At 41.7% G+C, this 23,725-nt stretch overlaps 2 protein-coding genes across 1 annotated transcript in view; both read left to right on the forward strand.

Moving 5' to 3' along the window:
• LOC138243332 (antigen WC1.1-like) overlaps positions 1-22,866 on the forward strand; it is a 157,905-nt gene extending 135,039 nt beyond the window's left edge. The window contains exons 18-26 of the mRNA XM_069198895.1: positions 12,780-13,094; positions 13,777-14,079; positions 14,483-14,794; positions 15,694-15,837; positions 17,360-17,458; positions 17,855-17,926; positions 19,742-19,828; positions 20,705-20,791; positions 22,691-22,866. Of these exons, the coding sequence (XP_069054996.1) occupies positions 12,780-13,094; positions 13,777-14,079; positions 14,483-14,794; positions 15,694-15,837; positions 17,360-17,458; positions 17,855-17,926; positions 19,742-19,828; positions 20,705-20,791; positions 22,691-22,866 (1,595 nt within the window). The remainder of the gene's footprint in view (positions 1-12,779; positions 13,095-13,776; positions 14,080-14,482; positions 14,795-15,693; positions 15,838-17,359; positions 17,459-17,854; positions 17,927-19,741; positions 19,829-20,704; positions 20,792-22,690) is intronic.
• LOC138242764 (zinc finger protein 271-like) overlaps positions 1-23,725 on the forward strand; it is a 1,399,044-nt gene that overhangs the window by 1,095,695 nt on the left and 279,624 nt on the right.

Genomic DNA, 23,725 nt, shown 5'->3' on the forward strand with positions numbered 1-23,725 from the left:
CTGTGTGGACTGGAGCTGCGCAGAGATAGACTGAGGGTCTGAGGGAGTCAACTGGAAGAGCTGCTGTCCAACAGGCTCAGTACATAAGGGACAATCACTGCTGGGCTTTCTTTCTTTTTCATTTAAATTATTGATCACAGTCACAGGACAGCCAGTTCTTATTCAGTCCACCTTGTCTCCGTATTCCTGTGCTGACCTGAGTGACCTCACTGCCACCTTGAGCACAGGCTCTCCTCACACTGCCCTTGACCATGACCAGAAGACATTACTGTCTGGAGACACAACAACTCTGTGAGTCACTGCAGGACACCAGTCATTGGACACTGCCTGACACAGACAGCAAGACAGGACCATATTCAGGACACCAGTCACTGGACACTGCCTGACACAGACAGCAAGACAGGACCATATTCAGGACACCAGTCACTGGACACTGCCTTACACAGACAGAAAGACAGGAACAAGTTCTAGACACTTCCTGATACAGACAACAAGAATTACAGGACCATATATACATAATTGATTATCTTGATACTGATTTTCAATTATAATACTTGTCTAGAACTGCAAAGATTTTTTTTGTTTAATATCTGATCTCTTCCTGCCCCTGTAGCACCTGCAGCCCTGCTGTCTGTATCTGTATCTGTGTTTCCTCCAGTGAGACACAGAGCTGCTCCTGTCTCTCCTCTCCTCCGCGCTGCTGGGAGTGTCTTCAGGGAGAGGAAACAGTGATGTGTCTCTGATATATATGGAGAAGACTGAAAGGGCCCTGTCTGATTGGCCATCCCGCCTGTGTGAGAGGTTCCTGCTGTCAGTCTGAAAAGGCAGTGCTGTGTGTGATTGGCGGGGCGGGGGGCTGTGTTGTTACTGGGGGTCTGGGGTGCGGAGCAGCAGCTCAGTTGCCCTGTGGGCTCAGGGGTGAAGACAGGGGTCTCAGCTGCGCTCTGTCCTGATGACAATGGAGAGCTGCCTGTCCATCTTCTCTCTCGCTGTCCTGGTGCTGCACAGCTCAGCCAGTAAGTGACCAGTCTTCTCCTGTCCAGACAGACAGACAACAACTGGAATTAAATTAAGTAAAGCTTTGATGGAAATGGAGCAATAAGTGGGTTGAACAATTTTTAAATGTTTAATTTACATTCAGCTTTGTGGGTATTCATCAAAAATATTATAACTGTATTTTATCTTGGTCTGTAAGTAAGGAAATATAATTAGCTGTGTCTAAATATAATTAGTTGCTTTTAATTTTTATTGGATTTTTTAAAAATATTCTTAAGATTTCTAAACATATACTAAAAATGTTATAGATGGATACAGCAGAAGCTGGCCATTATCACCCTCTATTGATAATTTGTGAAAACATGGAGTGTATACAATCTTTAAAAAGTTATTTAACTTACTTGTTACTGTAATAATCAACTTTATATATAAGTGATAATTTGAGTGATATGCTGTGACATGTGAAAAAGTCTTCATTTACTCAAAAACAAAAAAAGTGTGAGCAATAAAAAATGTTTCTAGAATAATATCATATTATACAGGATGATTCAGAAATACCCTGGGTTGTTTATTGTTTTATTGTGTTCAATTCTGACTCCTCTGTATTGTCTTATTACAGACTGGTGCATTAATAGAGATTCACGTGTTTTTAAATAGTGAATTATTATTGAGACTGATATTAAATTATTACAGACTGATGTATTAATAGATATACAGTAAATGTGTTATTACCACCTAAAGTGTTTATGCTAGAGAATTAAGACAGGAGTTTTAATGCTGTCATTATACTGTATCTTTGGTGTATTCAGACAGTCCAGGTTTCTATCGTTAGGCTATGCGATATTCAGTTGCTGTGAAAACAAGTAGTACCTCTAGGTGTTATAAGAATATGTGTTCCAATATGATAGGAAGTTATGAATGTGAATTCTTCATTTTAAAGACATACAATTACATTTTCAAAATGTAAAACCTTTTCAGTCATAGGACAATTAGCTCTTGTATTTTTATATTTATGTGAAAATAAAATTTGTATACTGTATGTATAACCTCGTTCATAAAGACCAGGTCTGCTTGTTTTCACATTGAAAAGTACAGGCTGATAAAAGTTACATTCATTATTGGTTTATAAGCTATAAAATGAAAAATATTAACAAAATTGTGGAAATTCTTAGTATTGTAGGTGTATTATTATTAACTGGGGTCTCATCAGAAACTGAGGTGTAACATTAATAATTTAACAACTACAAGACATTGTGGCATTACAGGAGGAATTAAAAAATGGTGTTAAGGGTTCGGTAATAGGGACCGAACCAGTGAGTGAACCCACTTGCAGGAGCGAACAAAGCCAAGTCGTAGTCCGAAAGCAAACCGTAGTAGTAGGAACGAGCCGAGAGTCCAGGGGAAGCCAGATATCCGAAAGGGAACGAGTACCGAAGCCGAAGCATGATCCGAAGTCGTAGTCCGTAGAGCAATCCGAGAATCCAGAGGTAGCCAGTGATCCAAAATAGAGCGAAAGTACCAATCCAAGCCGAGATCCGAAAAGCCGAAGTCAAAAGGGAAAAACCGCAAACCGAAATCCAAGACAAACACAGAGTAGAAGAAGCGCAACCAGGAAGCTCAATAGGGAAAACCAATACTGAGCAACGAGGTAGGGAAGGACAGGTGTTTAAGTAGGATGAGACGGGGTGTGGTGGTGAATGGGAAAACTGATAGGTGAACTGATGGATAGGGGCTACACCTACTTCTGCCTCCTCCGTTGCCGAGAGGCAGGGATTGTAACAAATGGTAGTTGTGTTTTGTGTTTATACAGGATTTGTCTATTATTTAACAGCTAAATAATTTAATTTGTGTTTTTAGGTTAGTTATCTAATGACAGGGTTTTTTTGTAAATTGTGAAGTTTTAATACGAATGCTTTATTGTTTTTGACTACATTCGAAATCTGAAATTATTATCAAATGCAATTATATAAGTATGATTAATACAAATTAAATATTTAATTACATGTTATCATACAAATGCAATATTTAAAAATTAATTCGTAATCACAGGACTCAAGTTTAGATTTTTGAGCAGTTGCTCAGGACAACATCATAATAAATGTATCTGTGCCTATATGTTAAACCTGTCTGGTATTTTTGAAAAAATGTTGTTCTTTAATATAATTTAATCTGATGATCATGTGTTAAGTTTAGATGTAAGCAGGTAAAGGCTAGAAAATCATTGTCAACAATTCACATACAGACAATGGGAATATACACCTCACACACATTTCAGCACAACATGTGAAGCACCTGTCAGCCTCTGACCACTGTTGTGACCACAGGTCCCACTAACACAGAAACACTGGTCCCAGGACTTGGAAGCCACAGAGTTAGTACAGTCACTGTCCAGTATAGTGACCACAGTCTCCTGGAACCCAGGACCAGCCATCTGAAGTTCTCCAGTCATTACAGCCACTGCCCGCCTGTCACGGACGTCCAAAGGGACTAACCGTGGGGAGCAGGAGAGCGGAAAAAGACCCATATGCGTAGCGGCGAGACGGGAAAAAGGCCCGGGCTCATTAGTGCAAAGAGTTCAGGAATGCCGTATAGAAACCTATGCCCTCAGGGAGCGGACGTGGGGCGCCCTGGTGCTAGGCGGGTCTCAGGACATCCGAACGTCAATGCTAAGCCAGGACAGAGTGCAAGACCCGGAAATATATAGCCCAAGGAAGAGAGGGACAGGAAGGACAGCAGACCGGAAACTAGGGACAGGACAGAGAAGGAGCGCCCTCTGGCTGCAGAGGGCGTGACACCGCCGTAGTGACCACAGTTTGCAGAAGCGCTTTTCTGTTTAATTTAAAACTCAGCTTTATGGATATTCCTTAAAATTATAATTGATTTTATTCTGGTGCTATAAATAAGGAAAAATAATAAACAATTTGCAGTATTAACAAGAATTTCACCTCTACAATTAACCATAATATTAATTCAGTTTATATGTTTTTTAACTATTTTCTATTAATGCTGTATTAATAGTTTTATATGCAGTTATACACTATTACACACAACACAGTCTAAGGATAATGTTTTTTAAGTACTAACATATAATTATTATAACTATTAATATTGTAGATATTTAGCAACCTTATCACAAATGTTGTACAACTTGACAATCCCTTATCTATTACCATACTAATAAAATACAAAATTTTGGTTGTAATTTGGGTCATGTGCTAGGACTAGGGATTTTCCCATTTGCAAACAAAAAGGAATACAAATGTTTTAACAATAATACAACGTCTTCAAAATATTTACCAGGGGTTGTTTATTTCATGGTGCTCAATTCTGCCCTCTCTAACAGGTAAAATAACAGACTAGTGTATTAACGGAGATCAGTTGTTTTTAAACACTGTTGTATTGATCGGACTGATATTTTATTTTACACACTGATGAATTAATATGTTTTATTAAAGTAATTAACTGATGTGTTATTAAACACAATATTTTAGACTAATATTTTAACTGAGATAAGTGTGTTATTAAATACTAGAGTATTATTGAGACTCCAGTATTATTACTATTGATACATTTTATATTTACTGTATTATTCAAGTAACATTAATAATAATAACATTATAACATTATGGAAATGTTATTAAAAATAGAGTATTTTGAGAGAAGGTGACAATTTTAGTGCAAAGAACTATTACAGATAGGTGATCAGAGATAAAAGTATATTTAAGGCACGTTTCCGATTAACAAATAATATTAGTAACTCGGGCCCTATTGCAGGTGAATGTGCTAATACAAATAGGAGTACTGAAGGTAAATGTATTAAAATATTTTTGATCCATGGTTATTTTTGAGAATGATTACAACAGTTTTAGATACTATGGTAATTATATTGCAGAAGGATCTAACATTGTAACATGATTGAGGACAAGACATATAGTTGTGTTTATTTGTTATAACAGTCACGTTCAGGTGGTAGGTATTTGTATTGCAGTGTGTTGTAGTTTTTTGACCTGAATCCATACTGGGTGCTTTTAGACAACAGTGTCCAGTTTCAGTAACAACACAGGAGTCCTGAGGCAAATCTTGTATCAAATCTTTAAACAAAAGTTTGGGATCTGTTCAGACTGGAGTCTATTATGTTGGAAGAAATGTGTATTTGACCCGGAAGTCCTTCATTTTGAAAAGATAAAGGTTTAATTCTTGTTCCATGTTTATTCTGCATTTGTCTGATACTTCACAGCTAAATGAATTGTTGTTTGTAAGTCTTAGATAACTAATGATAGGGATCATTTTTCTTACATCATGGAATTTTAAAAAAGAATGATTAATAAAAATAACCTGTGCACCGTGCTTTTAGAATATATTATTAAATGCAACTATAATTCAATCTGTGAATAATGGATTAAGATCTTGAGAGGTAAAAGCTAAAACACATTGTTCACATATATATCATGTTATCATAGTAAAAATCATATATGAATAAAAAGTAGTATTACAATGAATTGTAGTATATGATAGAAAAAAAATATTTCACACTCCAAACTGAAGGTGATTGAATATTTAATCAAAAAGAACAAATCTAGTTAATGTAAATGTGCGCTGGACAGTAAGTATACACACTTCACGTACAGTCTGGGCTGGGACTGACTTGCGTCAGCAGCAACATTCCCTCGAGCTTTCACCCTGTCATTCAGAATGGACATTCATTCAGACATTCACCCTGTCATTCAGACTGGGTCAGGACGTCTTTCAATTAAACTTTCAGTCTTTCATTCAGGCTCCCAGTCACACTAATCACCTCTTTATTTGAAACTGTTCAGAACACCGAATCTCAATCATTAGAGCTAAACCTTGTGAAACTAGCGATCGCATTCCTCTCATAGTCAAGTTTTTACTTGGATATTTTCATATCTCACTGCTCCTGCTCTTCAATCCTGAAATATTTTCTCTGTTTTAATTTTTTCCCTTTTCTGCGCCGACTCTCCAGCTTCTCTTTTCTTTATTTCAGCTAGGAGATGGGCGTCCCTCTTTATGTTTTCTTTCTGCTCGCCTTTTTAATTCAGCCCAACCTATTATCAGCAGCCTGCATTTGATCTGTTACTCCCTGATCAATAAATCTCTGAAAGTCCTGCACCTGGGTTTCAATTATATCTCCTGCTGCAGAACTGCTTTTCCATCTTTCTGCAGCATTACACTTCACATATTTCAGCACAACTTGTGAAGCACCCATCTATTAAAAATATTTTTATTGATTCTGTTTTGGATTTTATAACTTATTTTCAAAGTAGAATGTTGAAGAGACTCATCAGTGTTTAAATCTCTTACCTGATACAGACATGTGGTCAGTATCCACTTTTAAGTACATGTGGGGCCTGAGACCCAGATACACCAGATACACCAAACCTGGTTTCAGTGATTCAGCCTTCTGACACCACAGCCACTGTCCACTGTACTGACCACAGCTTCCAGAAACACAGGAACACAGTCATTACAGCCACTGTCCACTGTACTGACCACAGCTTCTAGAAACACAGGAACATGATCATTACAGCCACTGACCACTATACTGACCACAGCTTCCAGAAACACAGGAACATGATCATTACAGCCACTGACCACTATACTGACCACAGCTTCCAGAAACACAGGAACATGATCATTACAGCCACTGTCCACTGTACTGACCACAGCTTCCAGAAACACAGGAAAAAAGTAATTAGAGCCACTGTCCACTGTAGTAACCATAGCAGAACAGCCCTCTGCAGTCACACAGTGATATGGACAGAGAGATATATAACAGGATCTGGACACAGGTGTGTGGAGGGAGAGGTAAGATGGCTGCTGGTGGACTTCCTGTCACTCCACTGTCTCTTGTTCCCCATGGGAGAGACTAGCAATCCAATCAAACAGGTAAAACAAAATAAAAATTCCAGGTGTATTTCTAAAACTTCTTAATATAAAAATATCCTGTAGACATGGTGATAGGGATTGTTTCTCTCTCTCTCTGCAGGCAGTGCTGATGTGAGGCTGGTGAATGCTGCCAGTCCCTGTGAGGGGGCAGTGGAGGTGTATCATGGTGGAGAGTGGGGGACAGTAATTCACTATGGTTGGGATCTCAATGATGCTACAGTGGTGTGCAGACAGCTGGGCTGTGGATCTGCTGTTTCAGCACCAGGAAGAGCTTACTTCGGACCAGGGTCTGGATCAGTCCTGCTGAATTGGGTCAACTGCAAGGGGTCAGAGGCTGCGCTGAGGAACTGTGGAAAACAAGAAGTGAAGCAGTATAGCTACTCTCATGCCTATGATGCTGGAGTGAGGTGTTCAGGTAAGAGACAGAGACTCTCTCCAGTCTCCAGCTTGAGGACAATGAAAACTCCTCCACTGATCTAGAGTCCATCATCATGATCAATTAAATTAAAATTTAATTAATTAAAATCTAGTATTGATAATATGATGATAATAATAATTCAAAGCAATATACGTTATAAACATAATATAGTTAATTTGATTGGTGTGTCTTGTTTCTGTGTTTCCTCTGTGTTTATGCAGTCTCACTGAGCCTGTAGCTCATCTTCTGTCTCCAGGCACTTCAGTGTTGTTCAGTTTAAACAGGCAGGCTGTGCTCAGTGAGTCTGTATCTACTTCACTTTGTCTTTACTGTTTTAGCACTGGTGAAGTGACAATCTGCTGTGGTTCCACTGTGCTGTTGGGTGAAATGCCTTTTCATTTTCAGGTGTTTTAATGGTATTTTGGTGTCAGTGTCAGTGGATCTGGTCAGTTTCAGGTGTGTTTAAATGGTATTTTGGTGTCAGTGTCAGTGGATCTGGTCAGTCTCAGGTGTGTTTAAATGGTATTTTGGTGTCAGTGTCAGTGGATCTGGTCAGTTTCAGGTGTGTTTAAATGGTATGTTGGTGTCAGTGTCAGTGGATCTGGTCAGTTTCAGGTGTGTTTTAATGGTATGTTGGAGTCAGTGTCGATGGACCTGGTCAGTTTCAGGTGTGTTTAAATGGTATGCTGGTGTCAGTGTCAGCGGATCTGGTCAGTCTCAGGTGTGTTTAAATGGTATGTTGGTGTCAGTGTCAGTGGATCTGGTCAGTTTCAGGTGTGTTTTAATGGTATGTTGGAGCTCAGTGCTGTAGTGGAGTTCAGCTGCACTACCAGCTGTCCAAGGGGCTGATCCTTGGTGGTATAGTGACTCTCGGTCTGATTCTGATGAGCCCAGAATTTAATAATTTAATGTCAGATAAGCTCCTAATGCAGCTTTGGATATAAATAGAAAAGAAAAAGAACAGTTCTGTTGGTTCATTCATGTAATTCAATTATTTCACATTTGCTATTTCAGACTGGACCTCTAACGTCTTAACTGCTCTGCCATATTTTGACTTCTTTAAGGCACTGATGGTCATGTATTTTCTTGTGATGCACTGTAGCCAGGAGCTGACTCTAGACCCAGGTGTGTGTAATTAGTGCTGAACTCCATGAGAGTGTGTCATTCTCTGAGATCTGCTTTCATGTGGAGAAGCACAACCCTGGATGTGTCCAGAGTGTCTGTCAGTGCCCAGGTCAGACAGTCCTGCTCCAGCAGTGCAAGGCTGTGACAGTCCTGGTCTTGTCCAGAGTGTGTGTCAGTGTCCAGGTCAGACAGTCCTGCTCCAGCAGTGCAAGGCTGTGACAGTCCTGGTCTTGTCCAGAGTGTCTGTCAATGCCCAGGTCTGACTGTCCTGTTCCAGCAGTGTCAGGCTGTGACGGTCCTGGTCTTGTCCAGAGTGTCTGTCAGTGCCCAGGTCAGACAGTCCTGCTCTAGTAATGCCAGGCTGTGACAGTGCTGGTCTTGTCCAGAGTGTGTGTCAGTGTTCAGGTCAGACAGTCCTGTTTCAGCAGCACCAGGCTATAGGGAATCTTTTCTTTGAGTCTAGGACATGTCGTTCTGCTTCTGTGAATTTGGTGATAAGGATCAGTTTTTCCTTCTGTATTTATTAATTCTACAGTCCTAGATACACTTGGAACCATGAATTGGAAGAAGCAGTTAGAAAATGGATGGATGGATTTGTGATCAGTTTCTATTTTTACTTATTCTACAGTTGAATGTGTTCCACAGGTGGCATCTTCAGCACTGTGATTATTGGTATGAACATGTGGAACAGCTGGAATGATGCTGATAGTTTGATTTGTAATATTCCACAAACTGATAAATTTAGTGTCTCTGATTTTTGTATCTTGCATTTGCCCCAGTGTACAGATAATAATGCACTGAACACCTTCTTTAGAGGCAAATGCTAGAGCACAGAGGTGGAGATTGATGATTTAGAGTCTTAACATTCATCTACAATTATTAGATGTACATGTATCTACATTATTTCCAGAGGAAAGGAATCAATTTTACAATCTGTAAAAAAGTTCAGCCCCAAAATATTTTATGGTTAAACTTTTTGAAGTTGACCTTTCAGATTTTTTTCCGACTCTCCTCTCTTTCATTTAATTTTTATTTATGTCCTATTATCTACTGTTTTTATCTATATCTATCCTATTATCTATATTCTTATTGAAAGCACTCTGTATTATTGTACAATTGATTGTAATAGTGTATGTATTTCTAAAATGTAATTTTCTATGCCTAATTATAGGTGTAAATATATTTATGAATGAAACAATAGGAAGTCAAGATTTAAATTGAGAATCTATGATATCTGTTTTTCACATTAAGTTAATTTATTTTCATAGGGTAGTAAGTTTAATTCTCACAGGCACCAGGTTCAGTGACAGTGAGCAATGAGCTGCACTATGAGAGATTACCTGCTCAGACTGACAGCCTGTAGTTCTCTATTGCAGGTTTTGTGAGGCTGGTGAATTGACACAGTCTCTGCTCTGGGAGAGTGGAGGTGAATCTCAAGAACACCTGGACCTCAGTGTGCGACTCTGACTTTGACTGGCAGGATGCAGAGGTTGTCTGTCGGGAGCTGGACTGTGGGGCTCCTTCAGTGATACACAGAGGCGCTCATTTCGGACAGGGCCAGGGTCCAGTCGGGTCAGAGCAGTTCCAGTGTAGAGGACAAGAGTCCAAGCTACAGCACTGCCCCACTGCAGCCAGGCCAGAGCAGAGCTGCTCCCAGAACAGAGCTGTGGGTCTGACTTGTACAGGTAAGATTGTCACACTGTTTTCACTCATGGAAACAATCGTTATAGAGTCATAAATGATACATATTGTGATTGGGTGATCTCTGTTATAGACTGAGTGATCTCCTGAGGAGAGTGGGTGATCTCCTGAGGAGTGTCAAGTGGGACAGCATGCAATCGGCAGGTTCTAGGCAGGGTCCCAAGCACACACCCCACACACCAGACTTAATTTAAACCAGTGATTTATTAGCTGGAACTTACAGTATATGACCTGGACCTGGCACAGTAGACATAGGAGTTGTTTTTGAGGATGTCGGTTGGCTGTGTTGGTGTTCCGATCGGCACCCGGTGTGGAACTGCTAGGGGAAGAAAATAACACAGGTGGTTCAGCGTAAGAACTGAGGGGATGGTGCTTTCTGCCTGGGCTGTTCTGTGAAACGTGTATCTACAGCCTGTGCAATGGAGAAAACTGCCCTTCAGCCTTGAGGCTGGGAAAACGAATCAGCCTAGGCTGTGCCAAAGCCTGTTTTAATAGCAGCAGCCTACCCTACAGCCCACTCAGACTGTGTGGGAAAAAAGTACAGTTAGCAGGTAGTAGGTAGATTTTTCAATTGTAACAAAGCTCCTCACCAATGAAGCTAGGAAAAGTAAGGTAAACAGCCAGTGTGATGGCAAGGACTGTTACAGAAATATCAACGCTATTCTTCAGGCCTAAGACTGGAATTGTAGAGATAAAAATATAAGTGAAAACCTTCATCTTGGGGACGGTTTATTAATACTTTATTTCAATATGTGCCAGGCTGAGGCAATTATTGGGGAATTTTTCTGTCTTCTCCAAGTCCATCCTGGTTTTATGTGGCCTAGAGCAGGGTGCTAATTGTCTCCTATGAGCTGCACATCGTTATCTTACGTATGGGGAAAACTTGGAAAAATGAGTCCCCAGGGAAAGTAGCACCCTTTGAGGAAACAATCCCTTATGGCATCACAATATCTGTCCTTATTCTATGCCTGCTATTGGTTTCTCACTCACTATGTGCTGGATCTTATAGTTTTTTTCACTGTATTGGTACTTTAATTTGTTGTATTTCTTGTGGCCTGCTGTGGTGTCATGCTGGTGAAGTTCTCTCCTATCTGCAGGATACACAGGGTTCAGGCTGGCGAACGGCTCTGACTCCTGCTCTGGCCGAGTGGAGTTACAGTGGCTCTTCAGGGACTGGGGGACAGTGTGTGACCTGTACTGGGATCTGAGAGATGCCAGGGCTCTCTGCCAGCAGCTGGGCTGTGGAGAGGCTGTAGCAGCACCAGGACAGGCCTGGTTTGGACAGGGCAGTGGACCAGTAAGGGCTGATGTGTTTGAGTGCAAGGGCAATGAGAGCCGTCTCTCACACTGCGCTGTCTCTACATGGGGGAGAGCAGGGTGCTCTCATGGACAGGACGCAGGAGTCATCTGCTCTGGTGAGAATCGTGTATTTAAAACACAGTGACACTCCCTCTGCTTACACACAGAAGCACACTGTTTTCATTATTGAATATTTGCTCTGTTACACACTCCCAGTTATGTAATAGATGCAAAGATGAAAACACATATTCCTTAAAATGTGAGTGTGTTTTAAACATGTCATATCTATCTCAAATATTCCCTAAGGTGTTATTAGGTTGTTATTTTCTTTCTGATGGACAGATGCACAAATACACTGAGGACTAAAGCTCAGTTTTATATTTATGTTGATATCAATGCTCTAAAAGATTAAAGAAAGTTCTGTACCTCAGTATCCTGTAATTAACATCTGACCTGCTTAATTAGTTTAATTAATAGAGCCCAATTAAACAGGAGCCTGAAAAGAAAGTGAGTCTCAGAAAGTCAAAGTTTACAGATGTTATGTGCAGTTGAGCCCCACACACAGCTGACATTCCACTGGTGAAACATCACTCCTGTGGACAGAAATGAGCTCCTTTCTTCTCTTTTACAGACTCAAATATGACCAGAGATTCACCTTGAGCAGGTAAAGAGAGAATGAGGACTGTCTTAATCACATCTGTTTTATTTGTAGTTTCATTTCTGGTGTTAAATTGCTCCTCTCACACAAGGTTAACAGTCTGATTTCTCTCTCTCTGTTTGTTTCACAGACTTCCTTTCTTCAGCTCTTCCCTCTTCCAAAACACCAGGTATGAATAAGCCCCTGTTCTGTATCTCCAGGGCTCTCAGTGTGTGCTGATGTCTCTGTTGCTCAGTGGAATCCCAGATCAGTCAGTGAGGCAACAGCTGTGTGTGTGCAGTTTTTTCTGTGTGTCACAAACACACTCTGGTCTTTGGGATCTACAGGAAACACATCTATCTGAATAATGCAATTTGACACTGGTGGAGCTATTGTCTCTATGCCCAACAGTGGGTCAGAAAAAATAACTTATCTGGTATACTGTTTATGAACAATGTGGAATATGTTAAACTTACTGTATATATTAAATATATATATATATAATATTATATATATATATACTGCTTATGAACAATTTGTTACAGTAAGTGTATATATTAAATTATTAAAAAGTCAAGAAACACTGTACTTGAACTGTATCTGCTGTGCCTAGTGGGCCAACTTGTAACAGGAGGTCATGGTGATCTCTTAGAACTCCTGATCTCTGACCCCTGACCTCTAATTTTCTGGTCCTAGATCAGCTGTCCCTCAGGCTGGTTGGTGCAGGAGGTGACTGTGCTGGGAGGCTGGAGGTTTATCACAGGGGATCCTGGGGGACAGTCTGCGATGACTCCTGGGACCTGGCAGACTCTCAGGTGGTATGCAGACAGCTCCAGTGTGGGACGGTCCTCAGTGCCCCAGTGCCGGCCTCCTTCAGCCAGGGAACTGGACCCATCTGGCTGGACGAGGTGGGATGTCTGGGGAATGAGTCGTCCCTGGGGGAGTGTCCCTCAGCATGGTGGGGACAGCATGACTGTGGACACAAGGAGGATGTGAGAATCCTGTGTTCAGGTAGGGGAGATCATTAAAATTACAATGATTCATATTCTTTAATCCCACATTGTGGATATGGCTTGCATCTAGAGTGCCTAGATATGTTTGACTTGTGAGGATGTGAGAATCTTGTGTTCAGTAAGTTAGTTAAGTAAAATAATCCATATTCTTAAATTCCACGTTGTGGATATGGTTTGCATCTGGAGTGCTTAAATACATCTTGTTGAGGAAAAGACTGAGCTGGATGCAGAATTAATTTTAAAATAAATATTGATATTTATGATACAGTTGTGAATGCACATATTCACATCCCAGCAAAAATAAATAAAGAGAGAAAGAAACTCAAGATAAATTCTACTTTCATGCCTCAGTCTCTTAGTTGTGCTGCTGCTGAATAGCCAAGCTGATCAGAATTACATTTTGGGTCAGAACCTGATCATGTAATAGGATTTTAAAGCTCTGTGTGATACACTGTCCAGGTTCTGAATGAACAGAACCACACAGTCACCTTCATGTCAACTGTGTTATTGTACAGCTGTCCTTGCTTCATTACGTGAGTCAGTTATAACTGGATTAGTACGGGAAATGAGACTGGTTGCTGTTCACATTGTTTGCTGGTTGTTTCTTACCAGTTCAGATTGAAACATTGGGCTGTCTTGCCAGGGTTTGTTTCCTTTGACTTTCCCTGCTGTCTTGGCAGATCACACTCTCCTGAGACTGTCTGCAGGCTGTTCAGGACAGGCAGAGGTTTACTACAATGGCACCTGGGGCAGTGTGTGTCAGAACGGCATGACTGACTCCACAGCCGCAGTGATCTGTAAACAGCTGGGCTGTGGAGACAAGGGCACCATCAGTGAGATAAACTCCAGGCTGAGCCCTGATCCCAGATGGCTGGACTTTGTCTCCTGTCGCAAACACGACTCCACCCTGTGGCAGTGTCCCTCCTTCCCCTGGGGTCAGAATGACTGCACAGACCGAGAAGTGGCTAACATCACCTGCTCAGGTACAGAGGGAAGAGTAATGCTCTGTAAATTAGTGTTTTGCCATATTTAGAACAGACAAAAGCTTTAAACTGAATTCTTAGTAATTTATCTCCAAACATGTATAAAATTAAATAATTATTATTAATCTTTGAAGGTCCTAGAAAAGAAGCTGACAGAAGCACTCCAGCCCCTCAGGAAGAGCAGCCTCAGCAGCACTGCCCAGGTGAGTTCAGTGTGTAAAACAGTCAGAGACACTGCAGCCCTGAGCTGAGGAACAGTAACCATACAGCTCTCTTCTAGAGCCACTCAATACCTCACTAACCTCTACTACAGTCACTGAGCTGAAGACACTCAGTAACCTCTCTGCTCTCGTCTACAGTCACAGATCTAATGACACTCGTTAACCTTTCTGTTGGCTTTCAGTCCCACTGGCTCTGCGCCTGGCTGGAGGCACTAACTGCTCTGGCCGGGTGGAGCTGCGGTACGAGGGCTCCTGGGGGACAGTCTGTGACGACTCCTGGGGCCTGCAGAATGCCCAGGTGGTCTGCAGACAGCTGGGCTGTGGGGACGCAGTGAGTGCAGCAATAGAGGCCTCATTTGGACCAGGAAACGGCGCCATCTGGCTGGACGAGGTGAACTGCACAGGCAGTGAACTTCACCTGTGGGACTGCTGTCACTCTGGACTGAATCAGAGCGACTGTCGACACAAGGAGGATGCAGGGGTTACCTGTACAGGTGAGGAGAGTCTTAGAACTGTAGATGAACAAGGTAGCAGATCAATGGAGAAGTTAGACTGATGTTACCCATACTCTATCACTGCTTAATATCTAACTAATCCAACTAAGATCATCAGTCACAAGATTTGGATGTTTTAAAGCCATGTGTATGTGAACAACACTAGGCTTTAATTCTGAACAAGACACCATTCATCCAGCAATCCTAGATTTGACCTCAAGGAACAAATGTAAAGATTTTTTTTTTATTAAGACCACTCTGGATTCAACTTGCTTTAAAACCAAAGACAAAATAATGACAGTTCTCCTATCTCTTTTACAGATTTGTCAGAGACAACAGCCAGTCCAGCAACAGCTACAGGTGAACAGAAATCCTCCTTGTCATTGATAACTCCTGTCTTTCTGTCTCTTCAGATTCCCAGTGTTGTTGTAGTGTCTCCTCTCCTCCTTGAGTGTGAAGATCAGTGTCTCTTCAGATTCCCAGTGTTGTTGTAGTGTCTCCTCTCCTCTCTCAGAGTGAAGATCAGTGTCTCTTCAGATTCCCAGTGTAGCTGTAGTGTCTCCTCTCCTCCTTGAGTCTGAAGATCAGTGTCTCTTCAGATTCCCAGTGTAGCTGTAGTGGCTCCTCTCCTCTCTCAGAGTGAAGATCAGTGTTTTCAGATTTCCAGTGTAGATCTTGTGCTAGTGTCCTCTCTTTCCACACTGATTTAGTGACAGTCCTGATGGGTTAGATTGGGAATCCTTAACTGTTCTTCATTGATCTTGGGTTCACCCTGAAGCCATGAGAGCCACACATCGGAACAGGAGGAGAACAGGACATGTGTCGAAGTGTATATGAGCCCAAGAGCACCTCTCCTGATCCCTGACCAACCAATCATCCATTGTCTCCCCCTCCCTCAGGCAGCACCAGGACAACACCCCAGACACAGCCGCTGGGAGGCCTGTCTGTCTCGCCCCTGGTCCTCCTGCTGCTGGGGGCTCTGCTCTTCGTGGTGCTGGCCCTGTTAGTGGGGCAGCTGATCCAGAACAGGAATCTGAGGAAAGGTAGGGAGGGAACTCTCCATCCACATAGTGACCTCTAGTGGTCAGTTCTGTCACTCACATGGAACTTATATTTACATAATTACCTTGAGGAAGAATTCAATTCAATTCAATTCAACTTTATTGTCATTAAACTTACACAGGTGCATAGTATAATGAAAAGTGTTTCTCATTAGTCACTCAGGTGCAGTATATAAATAGGACAGAAGATGAGACAATAGACAGTTACACAATAGCAATAATAGTAACATGTAATAACATAACATAAATAACATGTAATCAAGTAATCGAAAACTGTGCAAAATTCCGCAGAGAAAATTTAACAGGACAAAAACAGTGCAAGGTAATTCTTGGAACAGTGCAAAAAAACAGTGGTTAAAAGTAGTGTGGTTAATTAATATTGAATATTATTATGCCTGTTACAATTTTACTGGGCTATCGAGGGGACAGTACAATTTTGGCTTACGTGTGTGTGGTGGTGTAGGAGTACAGTGGTTGTGGGTACAGGAGGATGTTAGGAGAGATCATAATAAGGTGGAAGGGAGTGGGGGCGTCACCAACTTGACAGCTCTGGGGAAGAAGCTATTTTGGAGTCTAGTTGTGTGCGACTGGAGTGACCGGAACCTTCTGCCAGATGGTAGGGGAAGAAACAAGTTATGACCGGGGTGAGTGGGGTCAGACATAATTTTGGTGGCTTTTTTCAGACTCCTGGTGTTGTATATTTCCTGGATGGATGGTAAGGCATTGCCGACGATGTGTTGGGCAGTTTTGACCACCCGCTGTAGTGCCTTACGGTCGGATGCGGTGCAGTTGCCGTACCAGACTGTGATGCAGCTGGTCAGTATGCTCTCCACCGTACATCTGTAGAAGTTGGTGAGGATCTGTGGATGTAGGTGTATTTTCTTCAGCCTTCTCAGGAAGTACAGCCACTGTTGTGCCTTCTTGATGAGACTGGAGGTGTTCAGTGTCCATGTAAGGTCCTTAGAGATGTGAACGCCTAGGAATTTGAAGTTATTCACCATCTCCACCGCAGACCCTTCTATGTAGATGGGGGAGTGAACTTTTCCTTGTCTTCTGAAGTCAACAATCAGCTCTTTGGTTTTGCTGATGTTGAGACATAGGTTGTTGGTTCGGCACCAGTCTGCGAGTTGTTTTATCTCCTCTCTGTAGGCAGCCTCATCGTTGTCAGTGATCAGGCCCACGACTGTGGTATTGTCAGCATACTTGGTGATGGTGTTTGTGCTGAACTTAGCAGTACAGTCGTGGGTGAACAGGGAGTAGAGCAGTGGGCTGAGCACACAGCCTTGAGGGGCACCGGCTGTGCCCTGGTAGAGACCTGGTAGAGAAAACCATTTAAAGTTTAAAAAAGATTATCAACAATTACAGATGGAGATATCAGGAAATTTGCAAATCCAGAAGCATAACATTTATGTGCTGTAATGTCCAAAGAAGGTTTAGTAGTCAATGTTTGATCTTGTACTCCTCTCCCTGCATGTTAACCCTGAGTGTCTATTTTCTCACACAGCCCTATCTAAGGGAGCACTCGCCCCCTATCATGATGCCGTTTACGAGGAAATAGAGTACAAACTGGCCAGAGAGGGAACCTACAGCGCCCCCAGGAGAGGTGAGTGGAGAGAGTCTTCAGGAGTGATTAGTCTCCATCTTCTGAGGAAGATCTGAGGACTTAACACTTGTAGAAAATCTCACCATACTGGTTTTAAATGTGTAGAGTTTTCTTTCTCAACTGCTGTCAAAGTAAGTGAAGAAAAGCATCATAAACTCTGTGTTTCTGTTGACAACCTGGCTTCTCTCCCAGTAAGAGACAGTGCTGACTGACTGTAGGATTGTTTTTTCTCAACTGGTGTCAAAGTAACTGACACCACAGTTCACAGTTCCTGATCTGCCTTATACACACAAACTCTGAGATACTGTTCACACCCTGCCTTCTTCCACAGCCAGTGGAAGACAATGAGTCTGCTGTCTGACTGCAGGTAATATTGATCTGTCCTCCTGTTCACAGGGAGATTCCTCTCTGACGAGCTGCCCTCTGGATACGATGATGTGGAGGACAGTGAGGGAGACCCAGTACCAGGTGAGGGGAGATGGAGTCAAGGGGCTCAGTGTGGGAGTGAGGAGGTCTTCAGTCCAGTACTCACTCTCACCTCAAGCCAGGCTGACGTTTAGAGAACTTATGTAGAAAATCCTGAATTATATAAATATAACCCCACGTGTTTCTTCAGTGTTGCCTCACACTAGCCTTATCTCAGTGTAGTGGTTTGATGGGTTTACTGAGACAATTATTAATTGTAGCAGTAATCACGAGGTTGTTCGTTGGGGCTTTTAGAAAATCAATCGTCAGAACAACTAACAACGCACACACACGGGTTCAATACACGGGATACATTTCTTAATATAAACTGTGCACCAAACATATACTAGTCTGCCTGGATACGAGCGGCAGACCTTACTGTGAGGGTTATCAATATACAAGGTATATAATCTCGAAGAGATGCAAACACAAAGAGATACACAATAGAGAATATATGTCAATATATATCGTTCGGTTACCAAATCGCTAATCAGTGTTATTAACCACTGTTACTTTAAACTCGGAAGTAAATACATTACGCATGAATTAAATTGATAACAACTTGTGTTGAGGTACAATTGAATTCTCGAGACACAATGTAGAACATGGGGTTTACTTATCCACTGTGTATGGATTTGGAATTTCCCGGCATGAACACCAAACCAGCTGACAGGCTCTGTTGCAGCCTCGGTTCCAGCGGTTGTCCAATGGGCGTTGTGTCGGCGTCCTCTGGCTACCGGCCAACCAGTCAAGGTGCAGCTCGGAGTAGGACGGGCGGAGGAATCTGACTGCGGTGCGCAGGGCAGTCGTTGCTCCGAGGGGATCTACCAGCAGTCCGGCTGGCTAGTAGAAAGTCTCTATGCACAGAGTGTGACTGCGAGTCCTCACAAGTCACTCTTTTGCCTGGGAAGAAGCTGGTTCGTTCCCGGTCCAGCGCTGCTTCTGAATAAGCTATTCAGGTTGTCGACGAGGGTCCAACTGTAGGCTGCCGTTGATCAAGCGCAGCATTCACGTTGGTAGAATTCTGAGTACGTACGGGATCCTCGGCCTCGCGCTTAGAACAAAGTCCAAGTCCTTTTGCAGACAACAGCAGTTGTCACGTGATTGTCTCTGAGGATGCGCGAAAATGGCCAAGGAGAGCTCCGATCTGAGCTTGCGCTCCCTTTTTGATCAAGACCCAGATGTGTGCTGATTGGTTGAGAGTTTGGCGGGCATTGGAGACCCACGTGGTATTACCACGCCCTGCCAGTCCCTGATTGGTTGGTCAAGGTGAGATATGAGTCACTTACTCTTGACACTTAGGAATGCAGTCCAGATGTCCATTCGGCACTCCCTAGACTGATAGGCGCCAATGGTTGACCATTGATCATGATAGCCAGGCTTAGCTAATTGCATCCCCGTCTGGGAGCTTGTTTCTTATCAAAAGAAAACATCTTAAATCAGCCTGCATGAATTCTTTCTCTGTGGCTGCACCACAGAGATGGAGGGTGAGATGGGGCCTACTTTAGGAGCATACCAACGCTTAATTCTGTCTTATTAACAAGCATTGCCGCTACATCAGCAAATCATAGATGCCGAGCAAAACTAGACCTGGTCAATACTGGGGTGCTCTCATTGGTTTTGATAGAAAAGGAGACTGCGGAACAGCATGCTGTAAAAACGGCCTTTCAGATCAGATTAATCAGCGACCCTAGAGTTTTGGCTTAACTATACACCACAAAACATTTAAAATCACACTTTCCAATTACTTTGCAGCTCTATGGTCAAAGTAAGTCTGAGTCCTGAAGTGTAAATTCTCTGTCTCTCTGTGTGGTTCAGGAGACTCGATAACCTCTCTGAAAGAAGAGATCCCAGAGTACTATGATGATGCTGTAACTGTACCTCAGAGTCCAGATGCCTTGTCAGGTGGGTTATTTCAGTCCAATCACATGGGGAAACTCTGCACCAATACACACAACATAAACATACAGCACGCAATTACAAATTTGCTAACAAGGTGTTTTAGACACCTACATCCTAAACACCCAGAAAATCCTCAAACTGCTACCAAGTATTCAGCTTTTACAGAACACCTACATAAAAGAAAGAGATAAACCAAACCTTCTAAACCAAAGACATTACAACCTACAGTTAAATCTCTCTCTTTGTGAACCCAATTGCTACAAAATAAATGGGAACCTATCTCCCTGTTCTAAAGATGCTCCCACTAGCCAGGAGAGGCACTTTTTAACTAAGGGATTATATAAAAAAGAAATAAAAGTTTCTAAAAACAACAGAAAGGCAAGCTCTCTTTATGAGGTTCAAAGACTAAACTCCAGTCTGGACTCCCACAGAGTCTGAATCTCTCTACTCTTTCTTGGATCTCAGCCTCTGAATACGGAGTCTGTACTATTCTGTACCAGTTACATGAATCTGACTCTCTCTCTGTGATCTCAGCCCTGCACACTCAATCTGGGTCACTGCTGACAGTGTCCGGCTCCTCTTCAGTATCTCATAGGGTTCACATCACCACCCTCTCTGTCCAAATACAGCCAAACTTTCTCTGCCCTGTTTTCCTTCAACATCTTATTTGAAAATCTAGGAATTGTTTTACATTTATTACAGTTGTGAATAGGACTGGAAATCAGGTTTCCCCTGATCTCCTGTGCTTAGAGCCTGGAGTTTTAGATCCTGTGTGATGTTCAGTTAATCAGTGTGTTCTGATGAGCTCCAGCAGTCCTGTGCTCTAGATACCTCAGTGTGCTGATGTGTGACAGTGAAGCTGTGCTCTGTGTGCTTTAGGAAAGCTGATGTCCTCTGTGAAAGAAGAGGCCCCTGAGTACTATGATGATGCCATCACTGTGCCCCAGAGTCCAGACACTGTGTCAGGTGAGTTATTATAAATAAGACTCAGGAGTACCCCCTGTACCAGCCCACAGTAGCCTTTGTCATTAGAAATTAGTCTCAACCTAATTTCATATCTTCAAATAAACACTACCTAGAAGAGAAGAGGTCTCTGACAGGCCAGTCTGTGTCAGAATGACAGAGCCATTACTGACCTGCTCTTCTGTTCACAGGGAGACTCCTCTCTGATGAGACACCCTCTGGGTACAGTGATGTGTTCAGCAGTGAGGAAGACCCCACTTCAGGTAAAAGTACAGCCAGGGGGCTCAGTGTGGGTTAGGTATTTCAGGGATGGGAAAGATAATCCATCTCTGTTGCACTGTCATCCAAGACAGGGGGGAATCAGGCATTTTGCAGTAGCAGTAGCTTCACTCTATCATGTCCTACAAGGATCAATAACAGCCAATAAAGACTGAGTGACCTGAATTGTACAAAGTTAGATCACAAAGATCACAGTGTCACTGAAACCCACCTACTGACACACCTAGCCAATCAGATTTAAATTAATTTAAATTGATCAGCAGCTTTAGATTCCCCAAGACCAGGAATTCTGTTCTCTGACTGCAGAGAGAATTACTAGGCTCAGAAATTATTAGGTCTTCCTCACTGTGGTTTTAGAGCATTGATACTTCATAAGTATAAGTTAATTCTACACTGAATCATCAATTCTTCCAAAAAGATACAATTTAATTAAAAAAACCTATTAAACGCTTTTGAGTACAATATTGTAACATCTATTCTGTATACTATAACTGTTAGCCCACTAATAGCCATTGATATCAAAGCAGAGTACTTCTCAGATACAGTATGTTCTATTATGCTTATTGTTTGTTATGCAAATTATGATTATATCAATAAATTGTATATTGTCTGGTTAGAATACATGTGTGAGACTATAGATTATTATGTTTGATTAGTTCCTAAAAGTCTACAAGTACTCTCAAAATATACTGCTATAATTTCTTATTGTTACAGAAAATTAAAATCCCCATTCACTACACTATTGTGACTATGTAAGTGTTTTAAAAAATCTAGGTACACCTGGGTAATGTCATCAATTCCAATTCCAATTCCAGTACATGGCTAGGGGCTGCAAAGCAAGGAGATGTTTGCTGAGATGCTGAGGTGTGAGATTCAGAGATCAAAGCAACCATAAAGTTCTGGTTAAATGATTGTCAATCAACTGTCAATGATAGAAGGCGAGAGCTACTTCTTGCTTCTACTACTTGTCCAGATCAACTGGAAAGACCGGACTGGAGTTTAGTCTTTGAACCTTGCCTTTCTGTTGTTTTTAGAAACTTTTATTTCTTTTTTATATAATCCCTTAGTTAAAAAGTGCCTCTCCTGGCTAGTGGGAGCATCTTTAGAACAGGGAGATAGGTTCCCATTCATTTCGTAGCAATTGGGTTCACAAAGAAAGAGATTTAACTGTAGGTTGTAATGTCTTTGGTTTAGAAGGTTTGGTTTATCTCTTTCTTTTATGTAGGTGTTCTGTAAAAGCTGAATACTTGGTAGCAGTTTGAGGATTTTCTGGGTGTTTAGGATGTAGGTGTCTAAAACACCTTGTTAGCAAATTTGTAATTGCGTGTTGTATGTTTATGTTGTGTGTAGTGTTGTTAACAAATATTTAACTAATTGTCTGAACTATTACTTTTTTCAATAAAGCTGTTCCAAAGAACAAATCTCTTATGTGCCTTTAACTATACCAAATGCTTGGGTATATTCTTGGCAAAATCTTTAAAAGTAGGGGGTTATGATTAATTTATTTTTTAATTTATCTACTCAGTCATTTTTGATATTCACAATTTTCATAATCCTAATATGTAACAATATTATTTCAATAACTGGCTCATTTGACAAATCATGAGTCTGTCTCTCTGTCAGGTGTCCTCCAGCCTGGCCCTGGAGTGGACAGGGTCCTGCCCACACTGCCCTCTGAAGAAGGAGCCCCTGCCCCTGATAGGACTGACTACGATGATGTTGGGGATGACTCTCAGGGAGAGGATGGGCGCTGTGAGATTGACAGAGCTGTCTGGGAGAACCTCCTCCAGCAGGTTTAGACACAGAAGAGCTTCACCAACAGAGTCACACAGTCTTACAACAGTTCTGAGCACTGAGACTGTCTGTGACCTGAGTCCACTTCACTCCACTGCTTCCACACTGACACTGTCTGTCACCTGAGAGCTCTGACCAGTGAGTCACTGTCCTCATTGACTTTGTCTACAGGACCTGCAGTTTGTGTTTTAAAACAGGGAGACCTTAAAGTTCCCTATTCCATTCAGTCTTTTTTCTTGTACAATATGATATGTTTCTGAAATAAAACTATTAATTGATATAGAATTCTGAAGATTTCTGATGTGCAGAAATGTATAGACATTTTCTTAACGTTTCCTTTTTAAAAATAAACTTTTTAAAACCATTTTGTCATTCATTTGTAATTTCTTAATTTTGTACAATTAAAGACTTTTAATTAAATATATAAGGAACCTTTGGCCACTCACAATGATAAAATCAACCCCAGAAGGATAGAATGCCTAAATGTTTGTGATCAATTCAAAAGTATGATTTAATCCACACAAGGAACAAAAGGCACTGTCGACAGAGCCAGATACAACACAACCAAAGAGACAACCTGGCTGTTATTTACATTCCCTTCAAATCAAAAGGTTAAGATAGATAGATACTTTATTGATCCCATGAGAAGAAATTGCATCTATCTATCTAAGACTCCTTGTCCTGCCTTCAGGAGCTGCTCAATTTAAAACGCAGCATCCCACAGCACTAGAGACACCCCAATATTCACTTTATACTGCACCTCAAACCATAGGTATTTTATAGCACCCAGATTGACGAGTACAGAGCACTAGATTCAGTAAAACATATTCATATTTGAAAGAAATGTGAGTGTTTTGCACATTT

Source organism: Lepisosteus oculatus, chromosome 14 (genome assembly GCF_040954835.1).
Source record: "Lepisosteus oculatus isolate fLepOcu1 chromosome 14, fLepOcu1.hap2, whole genome shotgun sequence".
Lineage (NCBI taxonomy): Eukaryota > Metazoa > Chordata > Actinopteri > Semionotiformes > Lepisosteidae > Lepisosteus > Lepisosteus oculatus.